We start from the raw sequence: 15,898 nt of genomic DNA, 5'->3' as shown, positions 1-15,898 counted from the left end.
TTCCAGCAGCTGGGGAGAGGAGTGGGCCTAGAAATCTGTGGGGTCAGCTAGGATCAAGGGCTGATAACCAGAATCCTGGCGAGTTCCAGGCAAATGGTGATGAGAAGGTGGGTGTTGGTGGGTAGGGAGGAGCAGATTTCTGGGGCCTGCACTTTGCCTTGAATGAGGTGTGACCTTAGCGTGCAGGCTTCCTCATAGCATCATGAACATGTTAAAATCGTTTGCTAAAAGAATAACATGCTAATTCTCTGGGTAATGCACATTTTGACAAGAGCCTTTTGGGGATAATCCACTTTCTGAGAGCTGTGCACACTTCCAACAGTGGGGCAGTGCCATCTGTAGTGTTCTGGAAAGTCTGATTCTGGACAAAGTGATCAGAGCCCAGGTAAGAGCCACAGTATGAAGGCCCTGGGGCTGATCAGGCTGAGGGGCACACTCCCCTGGCCACGGGGAGGGCTCTGGAGAGCTCAGTGCAGAGAAGAGGTGGAGTAGGAACAGTGCAAGGCCCGGGGGAGCGAGCTGACAGACCATCCCAGTCTTTGGGCTTCTTTTTCTTTGCAGCTCACAGGTGCAGTTAGGGTTGGTCATATGCCTTGGGAAATAGTAGCCATCACCACCCAACCCAAACACAATTTCCTTCCCAGGCACATCCTGTGAAGAACGGCAGGGTCCCTAGAGGGAGGGTGGTTAGGAAGCAAGTCTCCCACCTACTCAGCATTTGCTCAGCACTAGGGGCGGCAACCCCATGGTGCTGGACCCTCTTCATGCCCTGCAGGAAATGCAGGGGCAGGGCACCAGAGGAAGGGGAACTTGGGTCCTGAACTGTCTAGTTCTACAATCCCTTGACCACAAGGTTGTTGGGACAACAGACCCTGGGTGACCAGAGCAGGGCAGAGGGAAACCACCACCCCTCGGGCCCCTCGGAGCCGGCTCAGAGGAGGCACTCACATCCCCACTCCGGAACGGCCCTGCGGCCTCGTGCAGGGCCCAAGGAACATTTGGACTGTGCTCGGTGAGAACACTGTGGGCCTCCCACTCTCTCTAAATTGTAAAATAAACAGATCTTTGGGCTCCAGGCAGCTTTTGTGTAAGTAGGTAAGAGTATTTTTGTCTTTAAAAGAGAAAAAGGCTGCAGGCTCCTCATTGCTAACTTGCTCTCAGTGGCCTTCTGAAATGTACCCACAGGGATGAGAACTGGAAGAAAAAAGTAAAGCCTATAGGAGGCTGAACCACTCCTTTTTCAATAGAGTTATATGGAGCTTCACAAATCTACCTTGTTAGCAGTTGGTTTGAGAGCAGCACCCACTTCAGTGACATTCCCATTTCAGTCTTGAGGATCCTTAGGTCCCTCTGATCCCCAGGGGTTTGCTAAGGCCTGATTTACTCTGTGCCTGCCCACGGCTCCTGTTGGTGAGGTTCGTTGAAGAAGTGCACTGCAGCTGCATATCAGGACCTGACATAAAGTCCGTAAAATTTGATTTGATTTAAAACAATCTGGGAGTGGCAGTTTATAGTCTTGACTCATCCAATAGCCCGCCACCTCACCCAGTCTTAATATGTTGGCAGTATTGTGATTCCATAGTAACTTGTAGTATAAAAAACCCAAACAACAATGGGTGGATCATGGTAGTGGAGGCATCTGGTATGTCCCTTTGAATGGGGGACGTGTACTGGTGTAGCATCAACAACTCCAGGAGACTTATTCAGCTATAGACTCTGCAGTCTATTATAAAGGGCTCAGATTTTACTTTTTCAGCAATCTTACCTTCCAGTGGGTGAGTTTCATGTTATAAAAATGGATTTGCAGTTACAAACATTTCCTTCAGAATCTCATGGAACTGGTCTAAAGATTCCAGTATCAATTTTGAGTTTTTCAAAAAATCATACTTAATGTTGAGTTATATAACAAATGTTGGAAAACACAATATTTTTTCAAATTCTGAGATAAAGGGGATTAAAGTAGATCATACTCCGGACACAGTGAAAGTATCCACATCTGTGAATAAACAGCAGAGTTTATTTATCTCCTTTTGGCCTTCGACTTCTAGGATATTTGCTGCATCAACTCCTTAGTATGTATGTGGTCCCCAGGGCTTACAGACATTTATTTCCCAGTAAAACACCAGAGGATTGGAAGTTACTCATTTTTTCCTACCTTTAGTTCTCTTTTCTCCATCGCTCAGATGTCCCGGGTTTCTCCAGCTGGGGATTGGGGAAAACTCACCGTCTGCGGGAGACACGGCTGCAGACTCTCAGTCGGAAGCCTTTCTATTAGAAGCCAATGTTAACTGAGTACCTCAGTTTCGTTCCACTCCAACACCGACGTGGTGGAGAGTCTTGCTTGTGCCCTTCCATTAGGACTGAAAAATGTGGCTTCTGATTGGCTGGAATGAGTTCTGTTGTTCCTTTCTTTGTCAGAGGCCCAGGTCACCACGTTCTGGAATGTTAGCGTTAGTTGGGCTAAGCGGATAATCTGGTCCTAGAACTTAAGTGGCTTCTTCAGCACTTAAGTCAGTAACAGTTCTCCTTGGGAAAATGACCACAATCTCCTATCATAGCATTATACTGTGATTACTTCTTTAGCTGTTTTGTAGGCTAATTTTGTCCTGTTACTTTTCTGGTACTTCCATACCACGTGAGAGGACACTATCATGAATTCAAGAAGTGTTAGCTGCATAAACAAAGGGATACTATTTTAAAAATACTATGTTTACTAAAGGTATAATCGTTTGTTCCTCCTGATGATCCTGAGTTATGACCAGCTCTGAAGAGTGCTGTATTTTTTTAATTGTCTATCAAATATTGAGGGTGCTGTGGGGACAGGGAGAGTTCAGAAAAGTGTATGATGAAACACAGAAACACCATGAACAGTAAATAAGTATGAACAAACCATAGCATAGGTTAATGTTACTCCAGGTGGTTTCCCCTTGCTTTGCCCCTTGTTTTCTCAGCTGCCAAATGTGGAAGGGATCACACTTCTTTGCTGAGACCTAGTGAGGCTGCCAGGAAATTGTTTCATTCTGCCACAACTTGAGATTTCCTTTTTCGTTGTTTGTCAGGTCAGTCAGTTTAAGTTTTAAACATTGAAACTGGGTACCACTATATATAAAAATAAGTTCATGTTTATGACAAAGTGGGAAAGTCTCAAACACCTAAATAAGATGAACTAGTAGTGGAAACCTTCCCATTGATGGCCTGTTTTTGTTTGGGGGGGTTGGTATGAAGTCATCCAGGACCATAGTGTCTGCTAGGATGAGAATGCTATTGGGTGAGAATGCTCTCTGATAAGAATACTGAGTGAAAAATCTAATTCCTGGACTGGAGGTGGAGGAAGGGGGAAAGGCACACTGAGTGTTATTCTGCACCAACTCGCTCGCCTCAGCTCTGTGTGTGCTGCAGTTACCACCTACTTTGGCACCTTCCCATTTTCTTAGTTACCGTTTGCTTCCACCTGCCAGTCACCGACCTGGGATACAGGTAAAAATTGATGTGCCATGCCATAATGAAAATTTTAACCCAAGAAATGGGTTTTCATTTTTGAAAGCATTACACTTAGAACAGATTTTTATGGTCCAAAGAAAAGAGCCTCATTGGTGAGGAGTGTCCATTTTTGAACTGGAGGTTCCTGCCCAAATCATTCCTGTTGCTGCTCTTTGCCAGGACTTGGTTAGATTAGACACCAAGTAAATAAGAAACCGATGACTGAAGAAGAATTTTTTACTCTCCAGTTCTATAGTTTTCTGTCTTAATATGCTAAAGAGCGGTACCTTCAGAAATTGTATCATCCAATTGGAGATACTTTTAAATTCTAATCTAGACCATGTAAATCTTCAAAAAGAAAATTCTAAATTATATTCCAGCCTTTGGGAAGGCTTCAGATCACATATTTTGCAGGATGTACTATTATACCTTAATCATAAACATTTTATTTGGATAAATCTTCAGGATTTTTTAAAAAAAGATAGCTCAAAATTTCAGTGTTGGAATGGAATTACCACTTGAGGATTAAGGTTTAAAAACGTTCTCTTCTCCCTCAAACTCATAAACTCCTTTCTTCCCATACTTTGTTGACATCATTAAGAATCTTTCTTCTCAAGGTGGCGGCACTTCCTTGTGCCCTGCTGCACGTTTGTTCTGAGTGGTGTTTTTCCCTGCTGGATTTGCCAGTACAATGTGTGAGGTTTATGTGTTTCAGACCTACAGTTACTTCCACGATCTTCCATATTTTATCTCCTACAAGAGTGTTTAGAAAAATAATAAAAACAGGAAAAAAAGTTTTGGTGCAATAGTAATTATTAAAGGGATTCCTGGAGGCAGGTTAAAATTATTGTCTTCTTTGACTTTTCTAGATCCCCAGAATTTTTATTTCATCTTTTCACACTTCTATTACACAGACGTTTCAACAGAAGATAGATCATTATAGTCCACCAAATAGTACCTTAAACTGCAATACTTTAAGAATATAAAATCAATCTTATTCAATTAAAACTCTTTAAGAGATTGAGTTGTGTATTTTTCACCATACCTGGTTTTAGTGTAAACACTCTTATTTTAATTTGGGTCTTCTTTAGAAAAAGAAACAGAACACATTTCATTTTTTATATAGAATAAACTTTGTTTTTATTATAGACATGGGTCAAAAATAAAAGTTTTTATGTACATATGACATATAGTGCAAACAAAAGGCTTTTAAATACCATGGATAGACATGTTGTTGGACACAAAAGGAGATGAGTGGTGGGGTTAGGATGGTCGTCCTGGAACTGCAGGAGGGGGTCGCCTAGTGAAAACAAAACAAAACAAAATAACAAAAAGAAACATAGATGCAGCAGAAGAAAATATTTCAATTATAAAACAAATCCAAATAAGAGCATGCAAAAATATACCACAAAAGTCAAGTTCAAGTCAGACAAAAAACATGCAGGCATGCAGGGGAAGTGAAAGGACACGTAGCCCGGTTAGCAGTACTCAGGCTTTTCCTGGCTGTCAGCAGCGTGCTATGGGTGAGCCATTTGAGGCTGCTCCAAAGGTGTATTGTTTTGTACCATGGAATGACAGATCCGTGCAATCATATTCAGAACTGGGAGTAGTGCTGGAGCCAAACACCTTTATAAGCTGAGTGTTTCCCAACCCTGACTTTGTGACATTCCATTCTTTCTAAAGATTTCAATAAATGTGAAATCTCCATGGAGGATAGGGAATTGATACAGAAATATGATGGGTGAAATACTTCAAAGATGACCGAAATTAGAAAGTGTCAAGAGAACAAAAGCAATATAATCACAATGCAGAAAATGTCAAGGGTCCATCTTGAGGAAAGGGTTTGTAAGTAAGAATTTGGTTCAGATAACTATCTCGATAGCCTTTCCAGGGCCCAGAAAACCACAGGGCTCGCTCTTGTCCATGGTGACCCCGGGGTTTTACAGCACTTCCTGCTATCTTGGAGTTGGGTGCCAAGGAAGTTCTGACTTACTGGGTCCAGCGTGAGTGAGATTCGGTTTGCTAGATTTTTCTCCATGTCCCTAGCCCAGCTTGCACCTTGCAAGACCCATGGGTGATGGAATAAGGGGCCAGAGTTGACTTCAGCCTTCCTGGATTATGGGCTGCTTGGGAAGACACAGCAATCTCTACAGTGCAACCACCAGCCTGAAGCGGGCCAACAGCAGGCCGATGGAGCTTCCCCACTGCTTTCCAGCAGTGTCTACACTTTAATTTCCTCTTTCTAACCGAATTGGTAATGAGCTCAACATTACGGCCAACCACAGAACCGTGAGGTTAGCTCAGCACTCCGCTCTCTGTGGGACTTCTCTCTGACTACTCATCCAGGTGTCCATAACACGCTCACTTCCATCTGACTCTGGTAATGCTTCAGTGAGTGGAGCAATGAACTCTACAGAAAACAAAACAAGAACAAAAATGAAAACAGGCTTCTTTTAATCTTCCATGAGATGTTACTGGAGCAACTGACCAGGCTATTTCTGAGCAGTGGTAAAAAATGATCTTACTTTCCTCCAAGTCCAAGACCAATTTTTCTTTGGTTCAATTTAAGCTGGTTACACTCAGGAGGCCCCCCATCCATTTAAATGATGAAGAACTTGCTACTAGTGACCTTCCAACTGCAGGGGGTCTGCAAGCCTTTAGCTTTACAGATCCAGGTAGTGGGTAACCCTGTGTTTTCATGAGGAAAGCATAATTAAATTTCTGTCGGGCTCAATGAGATTTATCACCTGCCCAGCAAACAGAAACGATTTTTTGAGCTCAGAAGGACCTTTAGAACACTTTAATTACCTCGGCAGGGTGGGGAGGTGAGCCAGTAAGCTGAACGGAGAGTCCACAGCACTGAAGGGACACTCTGTTAGCACACACCAAGCACTTCCCTGTGTGAGCTAGTCTGATGTGCTGATCCACAGACCCAGAATGCACTTCACCAGCGGCGAGACTGCTTGCTTCAAACATCAGAGTGACATTTATCACCCCAGACAGTCCCTTTCTATTCTTCACTTATCCTGTATCTGATTTTCCCTTGTTGCCAAGGAAGCATCACTGATGATGATCCAAGGTAGTGGCTCAGAGTTAATTCCATCATGCGTCTTGGCAGTTCAGGTTTTTTCTATTTCTTCTCTAGATCTTCCTCCACATGATGCTGAAGTGCTTGAAGGAGAGTGCTGCAAATATTTGGGCTTTTGATATGAAGAGCTACAAAGGGACCTCATACTGCTGCTGCTCCCAGTACAAAAGCTGAAGTACTGAGAGGTTTGGAACACTGAGCGGCTAACAAATCTTAAAGCTCAGCATCCTAGTATTCACCATTCAGGCAAATCTACCTAATCAAGATTATAATTTCAGGTCATGCCTTTTCAAGCTTTCTGAAAAATATCTTCAGGGAATTGTTTGATCAAAATGGGAACAAAGCCACATATGGAACATGGGCATAAGTCACATAGAACAGACTCAATTATTGATAAGTATGATGAATTACCCACATTTTCGTGGATCTGCCTCAGGAGGCAATCTGTTCTTACAGTGACATTCCTCTGGCAAGATCCCTGGGAAGGTCTTCCTTACAACTTTTTTTCTTTTCTGTTAAAATATCACAAGACATTCTCTGCTTGCTTTCTTTGACCATCGTTAGATGACTTAGTACCCCAGAGCAGCGAGGAGGGCCTGCGGGCTTGGGAAAATGACAGGTGAGAAGCCGTAAGAACAGGCATTCTCCTCAGTTCTTCTCTGATGATCCTTAACTGTAAATCAACCTGGATCCTTTCCTTTATGAGAAGATAATGACAGTAATGCAATTTATTTAAAGGCGCTCTTTTTTGCAGAGGGAGAAAAGGTAATATTGGAAATTATCTGTGCCCTCCACAAGGCTCACTAAGACTCACATCATGTACATCTCTAACCTGCTTTCACGCCTTGTGTTCCTGTGTGACCTCCTGCCCCGGGACTCAGACTGTGACCAAGCACAAGAGCTCCAGAAGGATCTTCCTCGGTTGGGGGCTCTGGTAACTGTTACATTTGATTTTAGCCCCCAACTTTCTGTTGGTGACAGTCTGCACTGGGATAATGTCACTCAGTGCCTTTTCCCTCTGGCCCAAAGCCACTGAGGCAGTGTTTCCTAAGGCAAGCACCTCGGAACACTCATCCTGTGGAGGCTCTATGAACACAGCGCCGATGGTCAAATACATCTGAGAAACATGTAGACACTAATCTGCTTAGAGATGCACAATGCAATCTGATATCACAGTGACCATAAAGTTTTCCAGCAAAGAAACATTTAATTTCTAGTCATCATTTTCCAAGTATATTTAATCAAGACCCTCTTGGTGCATATGGTTGTAAAACTTATTAAAATCTCACAGAATGGACTTTGGGAAACTCTGAATTAAGGCTGTAGTCTTAGTTAACATCTCTTGCATGTATTCTAACTATTAGGCTGCCACAGTGTGCAAGAACACCAACAAATGGTCTTCAAAGTGGCAATTCCAGGGCTGTGCTGAAGTACTAGACAGTAGGGTATGACACCCATCTAACTGAAGTACCAGATATGTCTCTTAGTTTGAAATTTAAAGATTGCAGCAAAAAACCCCTAAGAATCTTGAAAATGAATCGAGCAGATTTATCCTGGTGCCAAAACTACTTTAAAAATACAAATGTCAAATTGCCAAAAAGTTATAGTAAAGCCTTTTGGTTTGGTTAATTCCCACTAGAAACTATTCTGAATGTAGAAATCATGCAGCAAACACACACACACACACAACGTGCACAGCATTTTTCTCACCCTGACCCTCTCCTCCAGAAAGAAACTTCCTTTGAAAGCACTGATGTCTACACTCATGGAAAATGTATAGATATAAGAAAGAAGTTATAATAGGAAAGCATGGATTAACACAATAATCTTTCCAATTCTTCTTTTCACAGTGAGCATATCCTAAACACAGTGGGAAATGAAGCCAGCATTTCTCTCCTCCTATCCCCTTCTTGTCTTCTGCTCTTCGATGGCCCAGTCTGGGACTGTGCATGTGGATAAGGAACCTCTCATCAAAACTCTTGGAACATAAGAGTCTTTCTCTATTCCCTGGAAACTCAGGGCAGGGATGTGTAACCACTGAACACTTTTCTATTCTCTTAATATTGAGGAAATAGGAAGGGGTATCTTCTCCCCTCAATGCTCAATGAGTAAACAATGGAGGCCAACCATTGAGTCAGGAGCTCAATTATTTCCTCTAAGAAATGTCCTCTCTGGGCCTAACATTTGGGCAGAGCATTTTTCCTCCTTCAACTTCCCAGGGTTTTTCATAAACAGTTTCTTTTCAATAGTAGCAATGCATATACTATATATGCCTCTTGGAAAGTGTCATACCACATCCTCCAGCTGTTGCAGGTTTGTGTCCGTTAACCTACTCCCAACAGTGACTCCAAATCAGGAGTACAAACATCTCCCACTTTCCCACCTTTGATTTGTCTAATTTACTCCCTTTAAAAATCTTGTCCTTCTCCAAAGTAATGCCAGTAATGCCAAATTCTATCATTCGTCACATTGGTAATTCTGGGCCAATTCAATTAAAAAAGAGTTATAAACATTTAGAAGTCTCAAATCTTACTGATATGAATAGACATGACTCAAATATGTACAAGAATGAGGAAGGGGGAAGTCCTTCAAACGTGGTCATTTATTTCAGGTTCAGAAATACAGTTTCACATTTTCACAACAGGTACATGTGACCTTTAAGAATGATACAGGCTTTAGGAACTTGCTTCAAAAATTCCAGTCATAGAGTCCATCGCATATCAGCATTAGGAAATCCTGAAAGTGCCAAGAAGACAGCGAAGTGTTCTGGCTCAAATTAATTAAAGAATCAATAGTGAGGACAAGAGTTTGCTTCTGTACACTGCTTCTTCATCAAAAAAAAAAAAAGTGAAAGAGGATTTGATTCAGAAAAGCAAGAGAAAAGAAACAAGACAAGCAAATGGAAGCAAAGGCTGCATATATGAAATGAAACACAAATCAAGTAATGGAATTTCTGGTTGGGGGAGTAATTTTTATCAAATCAGCAGCAGACAATGCAAGAAGTTAGAGGAATTTTTATCATAATTTTCAAAACATTATATAATGAGAAAAGTATAAAGAATTCAAGGGTAAGAATGGAAAAGAAGTGGGTGCCTTGAGCTGAGCCATGTGTGAAATCCCAGACCACAGAAGTGAGAAGTCTCACCAGACACGGGGATCAACAGGTCTTAGGACAAATGGGAGATTCTTCTGTGAGTCTCTCCTGTTGTTCTCACACATTCTTCGCATATATACAAATAGCAATGCATATACTACATATGCTTCAAAATATTTTTAAAGTTCCACAATACAGAGCACCATGTAATTTTAAACAGACCAGCTAGACAGGATGATTTAAGATTATCTAGAAGACACATTTGAGCTTTTACCAAAAGAGTGAGTGATCTATGAACTAAGAACTGTTGCACCTAGCTTCATGCACATTAATTGAGCTCACAGCCAGCAATCCTCATGGGGAAATGATACAAAATGCATGGCTGGAGTCTCAAATAGTACCTTCTTTTATTGAGTTTCACAGTTCAGAGACCTACGTATTTAGTCTTTCTTCTTAGTGTTAAGGAGATTACTGTCCATTTCAAATGTCTATATTGTTTGCCAAATGTAAGCAGTTTGCCTGAAAAAGAGGGTGTATAACATACTTCCAAGGTGCTAACTTTTTTCCTGCATTTTTAGCAAATTCACTCAGGAAAATCCACTATTTTTAGTATATTGCTGTATCCCTCTACTTTATTTTCTTACACATACCATAGAGAAAAAAATGATTATGTAGACCAATTTTGCTTTTTAAGACTCAGCTCAGCTATCCCAGAATAATTTACAATTCTAATCAGAGAGTTTAAAATCTTATGCTTCTTATTGAACTTGTACTGGCTAAGGTAATTTGAGAGCAGTGCTATGGATTTAGAAACAATGCCTGTGGATGTTATGCTACCATGTTGTCATGGTAATTCTGAGCTTTGTGCCTCTTCTAGAGAAAATTTTTTATAGTTCATGTATGTTATCAGACATGAACCACTGTTATCACTATTATGGCCCCTCCAAAACCTCTTGTTTTAGCAGCGTTTAAAAAATATATTCATACCCACACATATAAAGCACATGTATACATAAATATTTACACCCAAACATATACATATATATACAATGCACATACAATCACCTTCATGCTTGTGGCATTTTAACAAGTGATTTTAAACCTACTTACCCAAAGGGGCACAAAATACATGTACTTACAGAAATGAATTTACTATATATATATATATATATTTACTGTACACATAGAGAAACGTGCATAGAAAATGTGTTTGTACACAGAAAACATCAACATTTATCACATACTGGTATTAGGTCCCATTTCATATTTGTGAATTATGGCTACAGTCTATACTAAAAGAGCCATAAAATTAATCTATATGACTACCTTTTAATTCTAAGTTCAGAAGGCTTATAGTTATATCACAGGAACTGGTTTTATTATCATGTTTTGGAATAGAATGAGTTTGTATCTGAACAAGTAGGCAATTTGCTAATAAAGAGATTCTACTGCTCTTCTATGTTACAAAACATAGCTAAAATCAATATTCAGAAGAACAGCCATGGTGGATGCCTTCTGAAAATGTAATATATCTGTTCTAAATCAATACTATTTCAATAATCTGTTCACAACTGAGTAAATGGTTATTCCAATTAGTCAACAAGCATGCAAGATTTAGCATGTGACAATAAAATAGATTTACCCATCAAATAAACATATACACTTAATTTTTCCAAATCTTAAAAACACCATGTATTTTATTTTACTATACTAGACATCTATTGTGTAGACAACATCAGAGCAATCAGTTCAGAGGAAGTTACACAAAAGATTAGAAGTGGTGTGGGAAACACTTAGAAAGCTCATTCAGCTACATTCCCATCTTAAGGCCTGATACAAACGATGCCATTGAAGCTATGGAGTCCTAGAGCTTCTAAGTTCGTTCACAGTGACATCTCCTTTAAGAAGGATGCAAACCCTTTGGGAAATGGGATTAATATTAATCATAGGACACAGTACTGCAGCAAACTGAAAATACTCCAACATGATTGCTGAAATTCCAGGGGAGACTAGGGGCTATTGGACAGGACTTAGAAGGAAAACAGAACAAAAATTTACCCATAAAGAGAGACAAGTGGGACAGGGAAACTGTGGGGTTATAATCTGAGAACAAAAGCCAAAGATGATGAATGCTATTGTTTATGACTGCATAAGATCAGTGGAAAGAAACTTGGAAAAATAGCTCCAATTTTCTTTGACATGGTTTGTGCTGATCTAAGAACACATCAGTGGTTATTCACAATATTTTCCTTTAACAGAAAGAAATTTTTGAAATACAGCAAAACACGAAACCACATTTAGCACAAAGCCAAACCATGAAGTACATAATCCGTTAGCTGCCTATTTTAGAGAATTCAAAGGAAGAAGCAAAGGGAATCCTAAAAAGAGGGACTTTTCTGAAAAGGTCTCGCTGTAGATTATTCATTTTACTGTGGATACTTATTTAACATATTTCCATTTAGCTGTGGTGCTCTATTTAATATCCAGTATGTACTTGCACATCTATTCCATCCACAAAGAGTTAATCTTTTTTTCCAATGAGAAATGAGATACAAGATGTAGAGTGGTGTTCTTTATACAATCACTTTTAACTTAAAAGTTGAAACGCCTTTTTGTAAATCTTGTATTCTCTAATTTTTGCCTATTATAAGTGGGCTAGCTGTAACCCTTTAGAATAAATTCAAAACAATGCCATTCAGCTTGGCAAATTCTCTTTTTTATAATGAATGGTTAAGAGTTTTTACTCCATACTTTATGGATGTCTGCTTGTGTATAAACTACACAGGAAATTAAAGTTCGGTTAACATACAAATCACATTTGCTGCTTTCAAGGGGCGACATTTCAGTCGGTGAAACCTGATTTACTTCTGTAGAATATGAAATAGCGTCGTGGGACACCACTATTCGGTAAATACTGGGTCTGCTGTCTGGAACAGTTTGCAGACAAAATTCCAGTTGGCTCCTGGCTGTTTCCGACATGCTAATCATCTGGTCTTACCTAGTCTAAAATTTAGCTTCCAGACTGAACTATTAACCCCCAGGCTAAACTGTGCTTGTAAATTTTAGAAATTTTAGAATTTGCCAATTTGCTTTAGATCTCAATGTCTTAATACTGTTTTCTGGAATGACCTGGATAGAGACTCTGAAGTTGCCGGACTGTAAAAGCGTGAGTGCTGCTCTTAAAAACCATGGCATCTCTTATTAAATGCTTTTTCTTTCCACACCAGGTCCCATTCTTTAAATATGGTTGTCCTATAGTAAGGCTGGAGATGTACTAAGAAAGCCCAGAATGGATAGAAAGTTACTGTTTAAAAGGCAGGATAAATTCTTACGTAAGGGAATTACAAGTTAGCACAAAAAGAGACATATATCTTTGTTCCAACCAACCAACCAAATAAATAAATGAACTGCAGTTAATGTCACAGTGTAGTTAGCCATGCCTAAAATTAGATTGATAAGAAAAATTAAATATATTCCATATCCACCTTCCCTATAATCTATGAGGAGGTGAATAATAGGTGAATAAAGAAATTATAGTTTTCCAGATGCTTCTAGAGATGTGATATTTTGCTTCTTCCTTGAACTCTGAAACTAGCCAAATCTACTGACTACAAAAACACAAGCTTTAATACACTGTGGAATATGCTTCTAGCATGAAAGCAAAACATATTGGCATGGGGGGAAGCTCTCTAGAGCAAGCAATACATTAACTTTTCCTTTGCAAATTACACTGTGCTTTTGGAAAAGTTTTATTCTTAAGGAGTCTTAATTTAAAAAACCACTTCCTAGCAGTCTTATGAAATAAACAGAAAGGAAAGAGGATCTAAATAAGTAATTATGGAGTAGGAGGAAACATTAATAATAGACAACATAATTTCTGTCAGCTAGAACAGAACATGGGAAAATGAATGTGCATGGCTTAAGCAAATAAGTCCACCATCTACTATCTCTTAAGAATTATGTTTAATAGGCTATCTGGTAGTTAATCTGCAAAACTTGTCCAAAGCGATTTCAAATATATGCCAGGGTGGGCAAGTGGTCCCCAAAGCACAGGGCCACTGCACAAACCTACCTCACTCAGGGCGACAAAAAATGCCTCGAAGGGTCAGCAGTTTTCAAGAGTCAAGCCCCAAAGGTTTGACATACCACCAGCAATGAGGATGAGTGATGAATGAATTAGTCAAACTGGTTACTTGCCTACTGGTATCCACACATGCGACTACTCATGGTTTACTGCGACAGTTACCAAATGTGCTACTTTTGCATAATTCATTAGTAATTAATTGCCATGCCAGACACTTGGTTTAGTCTAACAGGGAGGATTCTAGTGGACGGATTATAGTGGGACGAGTTGGTGATGGGGGTGGTCTCCGGCTAGAAAGAGAGAAAGAGAAAGGTAAAGAAACAAGTAGAGCATCTGGCAGAAGGCTGTTCAAAGACATTGCAAAAGAGCCATCACGCACATGCTCATGCACAGACGGGAGCGGCTGCCCTCTGCAGGAATTCTAACACTGCTGCCCTTCCTTCACCCAGCAATTTTTAATGAGAGGTATTTTTTTATACGCAAATCTTCATCAAAACTAATCAGTCCTCCCAATACTAATAAAAATATTAAATCATTTAAAAGTGACTGGAAATACACTGCACATTCCTCAGCCAACAGATTATGACCACGTAGAGTGAACTGTCCTATGCTATGTGCACTCCAGGAACTTATAAGGTATACTAGGCCTCATGTGGTTTTTGGATTTTTATTTCCCTTTACATAATATTCTTCCTCTTTATCTCACTGCCAGGATTTTAGTTGTCACTCCTCATTACCTTTAGCAGTAGCTTTCTCTAATGTGTTTTATATTTCATTTTTAATTTGCAGGGCACTAAAAAACCCCACAGAATCAGGTTTTTAGGGTTTTCTGCAGTAAGTAAACAGGCTCAAAGTGAATGCCTGAATAAATTGCATGGGCTCTAATTCCTATTTTCACTCCTAAAAGGCTTATTATTAGTGGCAGTATCACTCATTTTCTAGTTGGTAATGGTGTTTCTAATACCTCATGTTGCTGAAGAAAGAAGCCCCAGGTTGTGACACATTAATGCCCCTGAGAATCTCAACCTTGCCAAGTAATACTTTTGATTTCCAGAAACCCTACATTTGTTTTCTAAATGTATTGATAAGCTTTGTGTGTGTGTACTTGATTTTGAATGTAGTTTCTTGGGGAGTAATTTTTATAAACAATAAAATTCAGCCAGTTCTATAAATGAAAACCTGTCTTCTTGATAAATCTCTCCCATTACTTTTTTTTTTTCAGAAAGACCCCCTTCTGGAAATATAGTCATGTTATAGAATTTTTTCTATATTGGAAAAACTAAGTTGATCAAATCATATGTCCTTTTTCAGGTATGATCAAATGAAATTGGAGAAATTAAAGAAGAGTTATGAAATGCTAAGAAATCACAAAGTTATAAAATAAAATTAGATGGTGAAGGACAAAATAAAGCAAAAGAGATATTGTTGATTAATCACAAAATTGTTGGCCACTTAGGCACAAACTCATATATATTAATAGTGTGCTTTTTGCCTCCTGCACTTAAAAAATGTCCCAAGAGGCCTTAGGGGAAAGGTTTCCCTTGGGAAGGTACATTCCAATTTAACCCTCCTATATTAGTCTTTTAAGCAGACACTCAATTTTGAAAATGTAATTAGAGATATTTTATAGGCACAGCAACCAAGCTAAACCAATTAATACTAATTGCTTAATTTGAGTAAACAAATAAGTCCTCTTCCTGCAGAAGGCTACTGGCTACCACTGTGACTGCTTGATGTGTTTGGCAATTCTCCACTGGGAAAAGTCCTCCCATAATTTCCTTTTTACTTATGACCATGCAAAACTATCTGCACTAGCATATGTTCATTTTTCACTTGAAATGTGAAATGTCACATTTATTTACCTTGTGTTCTGAGTCTTAGACCTGCATCATTTTCTCCCATGATGTGAAGTTTCTGGAGGCTAGAGGTCATGTCCAGGTAACTTGTTTCATGCAGTGTTTAGCATGGAAACTGTAATTGTGTTCTCAATATTCTTTTGTTCATCTGCTGGGGACTGCTATTCATCCTTTAAGACTTACCTTGGTGAAGTCCTTTTTGATCTACATTGTCCTATCTCAGTACAGTTGCCTCTATAGTAGCTCAACATGTTTCTATTAGTAATCATCACAATGAATCCTGATTGGGTTTATAT

General features: G+C 39.6%; 1 protein-coding gene across 3 annotated transcripts in view; it reads right to left on the bottom strand.

The window, feature by feature from the left end:
• Positions 1-4,582: 4,582 nt before the first annotated feature.
• The window catches only part of DNM3 (dynamin 3), a 546,077-nt gene continuing 534,761 nt past the window's right edge, over positions 4,583-15,898 (bottom strand). For 2 of the 3 annotated variants that reach the window (XM_073216760.1, XM_073216761.1), the window contains one exon: positions 4,787-14,036. In XM_073216760.1, the coding sequence (XP_073072861.1) occupies positions 13,967-14,036 (70 nt within the window). In that variant the 3' untranslated portion in view covers positions 4,787-13,966. The other variant, XM_073216762.1, reaches the window with a different exon arrangement.

Source organism: Manis javanica, chromosome 11, assembly GCF_040802235.1.
Source record: "Manis javanica isolate MJ-LG chromosome 11, MJ_LKY, whole genome shotgun sequence".
In the NCBI taxonomy this organism is placed as follows: Eukaryota; Metazoa; Chordata; class Mammalia; order Pholidota; family Manidae; genus Manis; species Manis javanica.
This window is presented reverse-complemented; position numbering and strand designations above follow the sequence as displayed.